This window comes from Camellia sinensis, chromosome 3, assembly GCF_055761805.1.
Source record: "Camellia sinensis isolate YWXY chromosome 3, ASM5576180v1, whole genome shotgun sequence".
Classification (NCBI taxonomy): domain Eukaryota; kingdom Viridiplantae; phylum Streptophyta; class Magnoliopsida; order Ericales; family Theaceae; genus Camellia; species Camellia sinensis.
This window is the reverse complement of record NC_138963.1, coordinates 19,469,510-19,483,753: the sequence shown is the minus strand read 5'-3', so window position 1 is coordinate 19,483,753 and position 14,244 is coordinate 19,469,510. Positions and strand designations below refer to the sequence as shown.

General features: G+C 35.7%; 1 protein-coding gene across 1 annotated transcript; it reads right to left on the bottom strand.

Moving 5' to 3' along the window:
- Positions 1-10,441: 10,441 nt before the first annotated feature.
- On the bottom strand, positions 10,442-12,764 carry LOC114264655 (uncharacterized). Its single transcript, XM_028205350.2, has 3 exons — positions 12,697-12,764; positions 11,970-12,036; positions 10,442-11,926 (listed from the first exon to the last, which is right to left on the bottom strand). The coding sequence occupies exons 1-3, from the start codon at positions 12,762-12,764 to the stop codon at positions 10,442-10,444; spliced, it is 1,620 nt and encodes a 539-aa protein (XP_028061151.2).
- Positions 12,765-14,244: the final 1,480 nt, after the last annotated feature.

The window sequence follows — 14,244 nt, the reverse complement described above, 5'->3', positions numbered from 1 at the left end:
AAATTATTTTTGATGATGAGTTGCAGGCTTTGATGCTACTTAGTTCTTTGCCCGAAAGTTGGGAGACTTTGGTTGTGACAGTTAGTAATTCGGCACCCGATGGAGTTGTCATAATGGGCCAAGTCACTAGTAGCTTGTTGAATGAAGAAATTAGAAGAAAATTAGTGGGTTCCTCTCATTCAGAAGCATTTGTTGTGAGAGGCCGAAGCAAAACAAGGGGGAGGAGAAAGACTCCTCATGGTCGTGATCAAAGCCGTGACAAATCAAAAGATAGTTCTTTTCAAAGAAAGACATTGAGTGCCATTATTGCCATAGAAAGGGCACATGAAGCGGGAATGCCAAAAGCTCAAGAATAAAGAGAAAAGGCATGACAAAAGTGTGGACAAGAAGCAAGAAGGCACAATAACAGTTACTATCGATGATCTCATGGTCGTTTGTGAAGATGATTGTATCAATTTTGTAGGCCAAGAGAGTAATTGGGTGATTAATTCTGGTGCTTCTTTTCATGTGGCTTCTCGAGTTGATTTCTTCACTACCTACACCGAAGGAGATTATGGTTTTGTTCAAATGGGTAATGAAGGTTTGTCCAAGATTATTGGCATGGATGATGTTTGCTTGGAAACAAATTTGGGCCGCAAGTTGTTGCTTAAAGATGTGATGCATGTTCCCGACATTCGCCTCAATTTGATCTCTACTGGGAAGCTAGATGATGAAGGCTTCAACAACAAATTTGGTGATGGAATATGGAAGCTCACAAAGGGTTCTTTGGTGGTGGCTAAGTGCAAGAAGACTCATACACTTTATTCGATGCAAGGAAAAATTTGTAAAGGTGTTGTCAATGCACTTGAAGATGATACTTCTACTGAATTGTGGCACAAGAGGCTTGGCCATATGAGTGAAAAGGGGATGCAAGTTTTGTTCAAGAAAGAACTTCTACTCGGTTTGAAAGGTACACATCTTCAAACTTGCGTTCATTGTTTGGTGGGTAAACAACATAGAGTTTCTTTTCAGAAAAATGTTACTTCTAGAAAAGAAAATGTTTTGGAGTTGATTCATTCCAATGTTTGTGGTCCTTTAAAAGTTAGAACACATGGTGGTGCACTTTATTTTGTTACTTTCATTGATGATTATTCAAGAAAAGTTTGGGCTTTTCTACTAAAAACTAAAGATCAAGTTCTAGAAGTATTTAAGCATTTTCAAGCCATGGTTGAAAGAGAAACAGGGCAGAAATTGAAGTGCACCCGATCAGACAATGGTGGTGAATGCATTGGGCCATTTGATGAGTATTGTCGTAGCCAAGGTATTCAGCATCAAAAGATAGTTCAAAAAGACTCCTCAACAAAATGGAGTTTTCGAGATGATGAACCACACCATTGTGGAAAGAACAAGGTGTTTGCTTTCACAAGCTAAATTGCCAAGATCCTTTTGGGGTGAGGCATTGAAGACAGCAGTTGACGTGATCAATTTGTCTCCTTCCTATCCATTGAATGGTGATGTTCCAAAAAGCGTTTGGACCGACAAAGATGTGTCTTATGAGCACTTGAGAGTATTTGGTTACCGAGCTTTTGTTCATATTCCAAAAGATGAGAGGTCCAAGCTTGATAGCAAGTCAAGACAATGTATTTTTCTTGGCTATGGGCGTGATGAATTTGGGTATAGATTGTGGGATCCGGTCGACAAGAAAGTCATTCGAAGTTGTGATGTTGTGTTTTTTGAAGACCAAACAATTGAAGACTTTGGCAAAGGTGATCAACCGGAGCCAAAAACTAGTGATCTCATTGACATGGATCCATCTCCTTCATCTTCAGTTGATGATGAAAATGGGGGATATATACAGCCACCTATTGAAGATGTAGAGGATGAAGCTAATCCTAATGAAGTTGAACCAGAAATTGAGGAAGAGCATCCAACTCAAGAACCGCCACCACAACTTGAGTTGAGGAAATCTATAAGGGACCGACAACCTTCAAGAAAGTATCCTCCCAATGAATTTGTATTGATTTCCGATCAAGGGGAGCCTGAGAACTATCAAGAAGCAATTGAGCATGCAAAGAAAGGTGATTGGAAAAAGGCCATGGACGAGGAGATGAATTCCTTACTTGAAAATCACACCTATGATTTAGTGAAGTTGCCTAAGGGGAGGAAAATTTTGAAAAATAAGTGGGTCTTTAAATTGAAGAAAGATGGCAAGAATCTGAGGTACAAAGCACGTCTTGTTGTGAAAGGCTTTAGGCAAAAGAAAGGTATTAATTTTGATGAAATTTTCTTGTCGGTTGTGAAGATGTCTTCTATTCGGGTTATACTTGGCATGGCTGCAAGTATGAACCTTGAAGTTGAGCAACTTGATGTGAAGACCGCATTTCTTCATGGTGATCTTGAAGAAGAAATTTACATGGAGCAACTGGAAGGTTTTGTGGAGAAAGGGAAAGAGAAATTTGTTTGCAAATTGAAAAAAAGTTTGTATGGTCTCAAGCAAGCCCCGCGGCAATGGTACAAAAAATTTGACACTTTCATGATGAATAATGGTTTTTCTAAAACCACTTCGGACCATTGTGTGTTTGTGAAAAATTTCCCGAATGGCAAATTTATTATTCTTTTGCTTTATGTTGATGATATGTTAATTGTGGGTCAAGATTCTACCATGATTAATAGGTTGAAATTGGAGTTGAGCAAGTCTTTTGCTATGAAAGATTTGGGACCGGCAAAGCAAATTCTTGGTATGAAAATTGTTCGTGATCACAAAGAGGGGCTGATTTGGTTATCTCAAGAAAGCTACATTGAGAAAGTTCTTGAAAGGTTCAACATGAATAAAGTAAAGCCGGTTGGTTGTCCACTTGCAGGTCACTTCAAGCTTAGTTCGAATCAATGTCCTACAAGTGAGAAAGATAAGGAAGAGATGTTAAAAGTTCCTTATGCTTCAGCGGTTGGTTCTTTGAAGTACGCCATGATTTGTACAAGGCCGGATATTGCTCACGTCGTAGGCGTGGTGAGTCGTTTTCTCTCTAATCCGGATAAAGAACATTGGGCAGCGGTAAAATGGATTCTAAGATATCTTCGAGGGATTTCGAAGGTGTGTTTGTGTTTTGGGGATGGTAAGCCGATGCTTGATGGGTTCACAGATTCTGACATGGCCGGTGATGTTGATTCTAGGAAATCTACTTCGGGGTATTTGATGACTTTTGCAGGGGGAGCTGTGGCATGGCAATCTAAATTACAAAAATGTGTTGCTCTCTCAACTACCGAAGCTTAATTTATTGCCATTACGGAAGCTTGCAAAGAAGAGTTATGGTTGAAGAAATTTTTGCAAGAACTGGGTTTGAAGCAAGAAAAGTATGTGCTTTATTGTGATAGTGAAAGTGCTATTCACTTGAGTAAAAATTCTACTTTTCATTCAAGATCGAAACACATTGATGTGAGATACCACTGGATTCGTGATGTGTTAGATTCGAAATTATTGCAACTCGAAAAGGTTCACACAGATGATAATATTTCGGATATGTTGACTAAGACTTTGTCGAGGGACAAACATTTAAAGTGTCGAACTTTGGCGGGTATGGTTGATATCTCCACCTAAGTCGGTAGGGGGAGAATTATTGGGTATACCTCCTTATTGGAGTGTGGGACCCAATTGGTTTATTAAAAGAGTTTTAATTTGGTTTGATTTAGGTATAATATATTTTTATATATTATATCTAATTTTGTGGAAACCCAATCCAATTTGGAAACAACTAAGGTTTGATAATAAACCCTAAATTCACAATATTTCAAGGTTTTGTTTTTGCTCATCCTGATGTGAAGAGAACGGCTGCTACACATACTCCACTTTGGTGAAATCAATTTTCTGGGTGTGTAAACAGTGGAATTAATTTGGGTGGTTCTTTACTTCGTTTTCGGTGTTGATTTGGTTCGTTATTTTGGATCTTTTATAACTCTGATTCTGAAGATTTTTGTTCATCTATTTGGTGATGTCTTTTCTCTTATTTATTTGTGATTATTTGGAATTCACCTAAGGGTGATTTTGTAAGACTATTGGTGTCTCATTTGTAATCGTTTCGAAACTTATTTGGTTGATAGTGGAATCAGATTTCGATCCCGTGGACGTACCTCACATTGAGGGAACCACGTAAAAATTCTTGTGTTGCCTTTGATTTAATTTTTCCGCATTAGTTTTTATTCTCATTGATTGATTTACTTGTGGGAATTACATATTTTCCCTAACAGATTTGAACTAAGGTTTCCTACAGCTTCTTCTATAGGCCTAGTTCTCAACACTTCAATCTAGCATGAATAAATTGAAAATTTTATTAGAGACTTGATAAAACTTGATATTTGAAAATTCTTAAGACTTTTTTCAACAAAAATCATTGGAAACCAACAATAGCATTATGTATCTACTAATAGACAACATATTGAAAAATCATACCCGACTAGAGCCAAACAATTTTGACTCCTAAAAATAAGTTGGATTTAAACTCACCCGCATTATAGAAACATGATTTCATGAGGAAACAAAAATGCCTAATAATTGACTGTTGCAAGTCTGAGTCAAGTAACAAGTAGAGGAATCAAAATATTTTTTAATGTAACTTGTTTGAACTTTGAAGAAAAATGAAAGCGAGGATAGAAACTTGCAAATCATGAAATATAGTTTTAAATCTTTTCTTTCCACAAGTATAAGGTGTTCTCAGATCTTTCCTCATTCCTTATATATATATATATATATATAATATGTTTAAGTCTTTAAATGTTATAACTAAGCCATCATAACAACTAAATTGTAAGCTCTTAAAAAAATGACAGGATCCAAAAATTTATGTTTTCAACATTTCATCACTTTTACGGTGCATTGAACCACAATTGAAGCATTTTTTGTTACTTTCTAGCCTAAATAACACATAAACCTCTTTGATAATCCTATATATATCTAACACATACTGAGCACCTATACTTTGTGGATTTTCATAATTAATTCAGATAAGTATCCAACACTTTTAGACAATCCTTGCGATCATAGTTACTCTCAGCAAGTCCTTATTGTGACAAATTTAGGATGAACCTAAGCCACACAACCATTCTTAGATTACCAGACTAAATTCAATAGCAACCCAGCTGTTAACTCCTTAAAAGTATATTAAATCTTAGTAATCGCAATAAATGTTGCAATTTTTATACATTTTGCAATAAGCCATCTTTTTTCTTTTTTCTTTTTTGAACAAAGTAAGAAACCTATTCAATGGATACAAAACTCACAAGCAATATTCAATGGATACAAAACTCATAATTAGGATCCAATATTTCCAAACTTAAGAACATGTGAGTAGTTCTCAATGCAAGTAACCAATAGGTAGCTTTCTCTAGATTGCCAAATACCAAATACACAACCAGGGCAGCAAGGACATAATCTAGTAGCCACTTGTAACTCAAAAACCCCTTGGATGATCTAGTCCTAATCATTTACATTGTTCATTCTTAGTGCTAAAGATTCACAACACATAAGCCTTAGTCAAGTAATCATTAATAGGAAAATACTTATATTTAACATTAGAAAATTCTTACATGTCTAATTTTAGCTTCATTATGGACCGATGCTTGCCTTTTCTGACTAAAGTGTGTCTTGTGATACGAATCAACAAGTCCAAGCTCCTTTCCATCCTTGTCTCATTATCAAAACCTTTATAGTTAGTATCTTATGGAGTACATACATTACCAAATAAAAAAAATAAAAAAAAAGTGCCATGTAGACCCTATGATTTAAAGGTCAGTTGTTTACCTCATCGTATTGCACCTTTCTAAATGCCTTTGAGCTAGCTGTATGGAGGACTTTAAGCTCAAACCGATTTTCCTTGTTTTTCTGACATTTCGCCTGCATGAAGTGTAAAAATATATTCAAAAGAAATCAAGTCCATGTGCTCAAATTCTTAGTAACAGCAGCAGCTACATGCATAGCAGCAGCCTCCGCCACAGCAGCAGCTGTAGCATCATCAGCAGCCCAAGTGTGTGCAAGTGCATTACAAGTGTGTTCAACAATTACCTAGTACGTCTTATCATCCCATAATTGACACAGGTATCACCGCACCTCTTTTTCGATATCTTCATATGGGTTTGCAAGGGCTGATTCCATTGTAGGGAAACTTCTAAAATGTTGGTGTAGATTAAAGCGGTAGGTCTTGTACCGGAGTTTCATCATTCCAAGGATAAAAGCAATAGCATAAGGTTCATTACTAAAAATGAAACCTTCCTGCCATACCAATAAAATTAAACACTTCAAAATATTAAGCAACATAATTCATAAACGAAAAGGGAATATTAAACTAGACTAAAAAAAAATTATCTTACACGAAGGTATGCAATTAGCGTTTCTTTATCCTCGATGCTAATAAAACTCCACTTAGGCACATTTTGTGGGGCAAATTGCCTAGTGACGATCCACAACTCGGTGGTGAATTTATCAGACCACAGTCCCAATGGATTCCCAGTAATCCTACAAATTTCAACATCCAATCGCTTCCCTTGACTTTTTATCTTGAGTAATGCGAGGCTTCGTGACTTCCCACATCCTTCCTTACGCTCGGTTGTATCTATTAAAAACAACATATAGAAAAAACACATCAATGTCTAACATATGAATTGGATGAAAAGAATAAATAACCAACCAAAAAAGAATATAAAACTAAAATATTTACAAACCTACCAGCAATACAACAATCCGTGCTAGAAGTATCCAAGTATGAAGATTGTGATGTAACTTCATGCATAGATGCTGATGCTGATGCAGCTGCAGATGTTGATGCAGATGTTGTTGGGGGCACAAACTTTGACGTAAATGAAGAAATTGACTGAGTTGATATGGATGCAAAAGATGTAGCTGTTAATTTGTTGGGCACATAGCCTCCCCGTCCTCTACCTTTAAAAATCAATAACAAGAACAATAAAAGTGATAAAAAGAAGTCAATTTGCTGTATAAAAAGATGCAGCTGCTAATTTTTTGCAATTCTGTTTTCTTTGTTTGTTTTGTTATGTGTATATGTGCATTTGTGTGTGTTTATATAAACATCTAACGTTGCTTTGCATTTGATATGCTTATCTTGTTAATATGTGCAGTGTATATGCTGTAAGCCCAAGGAATGTAAGGAGCGCCATAAAATTTTAATGGATAAAACTGCTGGTGATGGGGTTGATAGTGCTGAAGATTCAAGGTCTTCTCAACCCTATCTGTCTACCTTACCCGGCATCCCTAAGGCAATATTCTTTATTATCTTCCTTTTATCTTATTCAAAAGTTTTCCCCATCATTCCTGTCAAGTCAAACTTAACATCAATTATCTCTGCTTTTTGGCACGATGCATCAACCAATGAGTTCAAGTTTATTTTAACTGCTTTGTTGGTTGTTGGTGCTTCATGTCATACAGGCAGTGCCAGACAATTGTTTCAACGTTTGCAGGGGCCAATGGAAGAAGATATGATCAAATCTCATTTTGGGAAAATCATAACGATTTCACAAAGGCAGCATTACCATAGGATAGAGGTACATCTGTGTTTTAAGAATTGTTCTAGTATATATGAAGATCCAATTATGATCTTGGATTTCAGTTGCATATGTTTGAACTATTCCTGTTTCCTATTTTTTCCTTCAATTAATTAATTTACGTCATGTCAAACTGGTGCGTCTCAGCATTTTTCACATTATTTCTTCAGTGTGGTGTTTTACTCTATTTTTGTAATTTTCTGTTGATTTTTCTGAATATCTCAAGCTTACATTGCATCTCAGGCATTTTATTGAACTTCTTATATCACATCATTTCCATTTGACTCGTGTTTGAATTTAGAGCTTACTTTGCCCAGTTGTGTACAAAGTTTTGCTGTTTCCTAGCTTACCCAGTAGTTGATGAATTCTTCAATGCCGTTGTCTAAAAGTACCAAAAAAAATAAAAACAAAATAATAATAATAATAATAAATTTCACATTATGTTACTTGAGGTATTTAACAGAACTAGAAACAAACATTGTGCAAAGGGAAACACTATATTTGATTGTATGTATTGCTTGTAGATTAGTCTCTTTCAGGGTTTTCTTGGCCACGGTTGAGATTAAATTTTAAAAATATTGAAATTGTATTGGCAAAGGTTGATGTCTGAAGTCATAAAGATCTCAAGATGACTCGAACTGGTATCAAATAAAATTTTTATACAGTATATGTAAATTGTTGAAACTCTGGACCCTTGATATCTGTGCACTTCCATGCAGAGGCATTTTCATGAATCCAAACTATAGCTATGCACTTCAAGATGGAAATGCCATAAGTTTTCAAATGTAAAGAAAAAGAATTGAGGCTTTTTTTTTCCTGCCATACCTTTCTTGGCGAAGTTTTTCAGCCACAGGATCCAGTGGTACTTCCTCACTAATTCAAGAGTTTTTCCTTTCTGTACACTCACTTCGGCACTTGTCTTCTTGAGGACCTTTTCTACAGTAGCTGCAGGTGCAGGGGCAGGTGCCTGATCATATCACATGAAAAACAACAAAATATTTTAATGGAAGCCAAGTGAGGATAATAAATAACAAAATAGCAAAAAAATTGGGTTAGCTTACAACAAATTCAAACATAATCAGGTGTGTTAGTTGTTATAGGTTCAAACAAAAAATGACACCAGTGAAGAAATTGCAAAACAGTCTAAATATGACACCAGTGAAGGAATTGCAGAAATTACTAAAGATTCCTTATTAATAAGGAATGATACTTATTGATAGTACCTTTGCAGCAACAGATTCTGTTGCACGCTTCCTCCATAGATCAGCTTTTGGAGTTTCAAATTCCCCTCTACTCATGATGGGGGGTCCAAGATTGATGCCCATTCTAAAATCCGCAAGATCCCTATGATCAATAGAAATTTACAACATGAACATCAAACACAACATCTTAAAGGACAAATATGATACTAAAAACAAACAACAAAACAAAGCATACATCCTCAAAATAAGTTAGTTAGAAACAGAAGCACACAGTATTTTTTCTCAAGCGTTTCCATCTTAAAGGACAAATATGATAACGTTGGAAACAAGACAATATTAAAATGAAATGAGCAACAAAACAAAGCACACTTTTTTTGACAAGAAAACTTGAAATGGAAATAAGCAATAGCAATTATAAATCTTACACGATGTTAAAATGGAAATCATTTGGAAACAAGACAAAATATTCATCGATAGATATAATCTTCATCAATTTCATCTTTCGGATCACTATCATCATCAACTTGATCATCCATGTTAGTGTCATCATCATCCGCATTATTATCATTAATGAGCACTTCGTCATCAACTTCAAGTTCCTCCTCGTGAAATTTGCCAGTAATATCAACACATATCATTTCCATGTCTTCTTTGCATAATTCTATGGGTTAATCATCAATGTAAAATATTCTAGTGAATATAATCATATGGTAGTTTACTTATAACATATATGGTCGAACTTCATCACAATTATTCAACACCTACCATCGAACTTTTTTCAAATCCGCTAAATTCAACACATCATTAATTGCAGCTCCTAATCCACAAACTTTTTGCCTAAATACAAACAAGTTTCCATCTTGTGCTGCCTCAATAGGCCCATCATAGTTTCGTTCAGGTCTATTAAATCTTGTCTCACCTTCATGGAAGTACATAGAGCAAAAAGTGAGAACCTCATGGTTAATGTAACCTTCAGCGATAGATCCTTCTGGACGAGCTTTGTTGCGCACATAACCCTTAAGAATATGCATGTACCTTTCAAATCCATACATCCACCGGTATTGCACCAGTCCAGCAAGGATTGCTTCACGCGATAAGTGAACAGATAAATGAATCATAATATCAAAAAAAGATGGTGGAAATATCTTCTCGAGCTTGCACAAAATTAAAACAATATCTTTCTCAATTTGTTCTAAGACATCAACTCTTAATGTCTTTGACGATAACTCCTTAAAGAACAAACTAAACTCAATTAATGACTTGCCCACATCCTTTTCCAAACATCTATGTAAAGCAATAGGAAGCAATCTTTGCAAGATAACATGGCAATCATGACTTTTTAACCCCGTAATTCGACAGTCACTAGTGTTCACACAATACGATATGTTCGATGCATAGCCATTTGGCAATTTAATTGAACTCAAGAATTCACAAAAGTTCCTCTTTTCAGCTGGAGACAACATGAAGCAAGCAGAAGGTAGGAATGTTTGGCCATGTACTTCCCTTGGATGTAATTCAGGCCTTATACCTATATCCATTAGATCAAGACGAGCCTTGTATGTGTCCTTGGTTTTTCCATCAATGTTCATCAATGTTCCTAGAACACTATCACATATATTTTTTTCAATGTGCATAACATCAAGGTTGTGACGAACTTTGAGGGTTTTCCAATAAGGTAAATCAAAGAAAATGCTCCTCCTTGCCCAATTTAAATATTAAGGAGAACATTTTCGCTTCTTCCCACATTGATCTATTTTCCCAAATAATGATGGGTCTATATGCCCCAATTGTCCCAAAACCTCCTCTCTTGAAAACAACTTAGGTTCTAACCTAAGCTCTGGCTCACCATTGAATGACTTGCTTGTTCGCAAAAAATGATCATGAGGCAAAAAACGACGATGTCCCATGTAACAAGTTTTTCTACAATGATGCAAGTATTGGTGAGATGCATTCTCATTGCATGACGGACAAGCCAATTTGCCTTTGGTGCTCCAACTAGATAAATTACCATACGTAGGGAAGTCATTGATAGTCCATAATAATGCCGCATGCAATTGAAAATTAGAGCCACTTGATGCATCGTAGGTCTCTACCCCTATCTCCCATAACTCATTTAGCTCATCTATTAGCGGTCGTAAAAATACATCAATGTGAAATCCAGGAGCTCTACGCCCAGGAATAAGCAAAGGCATCATAAAAAATGGATCTTTCATGCATTTCCATGGTGGCAAATTGTACGGGACAATAAAAACTGGCCATATGCTATACAAGGTACTCATATTCCCAAATGGATTGAAGCCGTCACTTGCTAATCCGAGCCTAACATTTCGAGGATCTTTGACGAATGACTCATGCTTTTTGTCAAAGTCTTTCCATGCTTCAGAGTCCGCCGAATGGCGCATTACATTTTTCTCCTCTACGCGTTTATCTGTGTGCCACCTCATATCAGTAGTTGTCTTCCTTGATATAAATAAACTTTGTAGCCTTGGTTTTAAAGGAAAGTACCGCAGAACCTTATGAGGGATCTTTTTACCTTTACCTTTATGAAATTTGTATCTAGGCTCCTTGCAAGTAAGGCATTTATCTTCATTTCCATACTCCTTCCAAAACAGTGCACAATCGTTCTTGCATACATGTATTTTTTTATAATCAAGGCCCAAATCTCGAATTATTTGTTTAACTTCATTGTATGAGCATGGGAGTGTTTCACCGATGGGAAGTGCATCCTTCAACAATTCTAGCATCATCGTGAATGATTTGTTGCTCCACTTATTGAGCATGTTTAGATGTAACAGCTTAACAATGAATGATAATTTGGAATATCGTTGACAATTCGGATACAATTCCTGTTCTGCAACCCTCATTAATCTTGCAAATGTATTTGTTTCACTACCATGAGCATAAGACAAGTCAGGATTACAACTACTAGCTGTTTCCCCGGTATAAGCAAATGTGGATGGTCCACTATGTATGTCATGGACAATTTCTCGCACCTCGGTATCGGGAGAATTTGATTTCTCTGTCACATCATTGAAATATTCATCATTTTCACTTTCCAAGGGATCACTGTCATTGAACTCAAAGTCTTCCCCATGATACACCCACCCAATGTAAGTTGTGACAACCCCATACGCAAACAAATGAATTTTTTTGGATACGGTTGTTGCATCTATTACACGGACACCAAATCTTACTCGTCCCTGGCTTCATATGATCATGAGCAAACATGATAAATTCTTTTACCCCATCAATGTATTGATGTAACCTTCTATTATGAAGTTGCATCCAACTCCTATTCATCCCGAAATCCCTATTACAAAGTACACAAAGACATTATCCTTAAATTCCAATATCGTGTTACTTCTATATGTGGTCTTGAAGGAGGAACACAACTAAATTCTTGAAGAAGTTTCACTAATATGTATATCTACTTTGGACTACGTAATTCATATCTATCTTTCTACAAACATAAATTCAGGGATGCATTGCCAAGGCACACCAAATAACATTTGTTAAGGTACTTAAGAAAAAAAAATATCAAATGGGCCGAATTAGTCAGTCCAATGAGCTGGATAACGAGTTATCAAAAAAAAAAAAAGGTACTTAAGAAATCAAAGGTGCAAATAAAATATTCAAATCTAGGTTCAAACAGCAACAACAATACAAAAACAACGCTAGAGATTAAACTATTCAACCAGCAAGAAAACAACCCATCCATTATCTATTCAAGCACAACAGTTTCCATGCTGCAAGGCAATTATATTACAAGCAACGGGCAATTTAAAGGTCCATATATCAAGGTCATAGACCCCCTCATAGACCATCTTATACTTTGCTACTTGTTCATGTTGTTATATGCTTTTTTGATAAGGTTTGTTTATTTATTATTTTATCTTCTTGATGAGTTGATACATTACACTTTGCACATTTGTTTTCGTTTCTTATGGTTAACTTTGATTTTATAGCTTACCTGTTTATCAAGTTCTGTATTTCTAATTGTGTTTGTTCTTTTCTGCTTTTTCTCCCCATTTTTTCCATTTCTGCTTTCAATGTTAGAGTGCAACTTTATGTTTTTCTCCTAGTTGTTATTGAAAGCAGATTTGAGAGGATTTAATTCGTCAAGTTTCAGCTCTAATAGTGCATGTCTATGGTTAGAATCATATGAACCAAAATAAATATTAGTGAAATAAATCTAGGGTCTCTTAGAATTAGGAAAAATCACTATTTCCATTTGCTGTCATCCTGTTTAGAGGTGATTTTTACCCCTTTTGTGGGTTTTTCTTATTTCTCAAACCCTGCATATGATTGTTCTGAGCAAGTTTCTTTTTTCTTTCCCCCTTTACTCTATTAATCTCTTATGTCCCTGAGTTTTCTTCAAACTTTGTCTACTAATTTGTGCTCTCATGTGATTAAGGCTTGTTTCCCTCTTTCATGCATTAGATGCATGTGTTATGATTTATGGTGTGTTAATATCTATGGTCCAAAGTTCTTTAGTGCCTAATATACCTTTGGTAGAGCCGTTAAACTACAGAAACATCAAGAAAATGCATGCATGTTTATACTAAACTCTTGCTTATTATTTGTGGCCCAGTATGCATTGTCCAATTACAAATGACTGTTCACTTTTTTGCTGAATTCAAGAAAGCATTAATCCCAATTCATTCTATGTAGACTTTGAAAATAATTTAATTCTTAGGAGAGATGAATTAGTGCAATTGAGTATAGTAGTTTTCTTTTTTCTACTTAATTCTCCTTTGTTGTAGTATGATCAAAAAATTCTTCTCAAAAAAAAATCTGGACTCCTTTAGAATTCATTAAAGTTGGTGACAATTGTAGAACTTGTTCTGCTTTGTTTATTTTCTGCCATTGTTTTCATTATTCAGTTTCTGTATGTAACGTCATAGCATCTTTCTCCACAGTTCATTAACAGTCACATATTATAGCAAGAATCTTCACCACCAAAATCAAAAGCACAAATCTAGTATACATATGCATATACAACAATATATATATATATATATATGAAATCAAGTACCTATATAGCTCTGAATGAATACAGAATTTCAAATTCAAGCAATTTGAATGAATACAGAGGAGTATATATATAGATATGTACATATATATATGATGTGTCTGTGCAGAGAGAAAGAGATTGAAAACATACCAAATCGCTATTTACCTTCAGATTGAAGCCAAAGAACTCAGATCGATTCAGAAATGAGGTGAAGATCGATTCTGATACGAGGTGGCATAAAGATCGATTCAAATTGAAGCTGAAGATCGATTGAGTCCTAGCTGAGATCGATCGAAGCTGAAGATCGATTGATTGAGTCCTAACTGTTTTGAGCACAAAGATCGATTGATCGATCGAAGCTGAAGATCGATTGATTGAGTCCTAGACAGAGGAAATAGCTGAGATTGATTGAGCCCTAGCTGAGACCAATTGTAGTGAAGGAAGGAATCCAGCTTAAGAATGCACGTATTTGACAACTGAAGGAGGGATCGATCGAGTGAAGCG

Bases quoted from the DNA above. Each gene is read 5' to 3' on its own strand.
- LOC114264655 (XM_028205350.2), bottom strand. From the start codon at position 12,764: ATGGAAAAAATGGGGAGAAAAAGCAGAAAAGAACAAACACAATTAGAA. The intron at 12,037-12,696 runs GTAAGCTATAAA...ACTTTGTAATAG, and splicing joins ATACAGAACTTGATAAACAG to GGATTTCGGGATGAATAGGA. The intron at 11,927-11,969 runs GTAAAAGAATTT...ATATGAAGCCAG, and splicing joins TACATCAATACATTGATGGG to GGACGAGTAAGATTTGGTGT.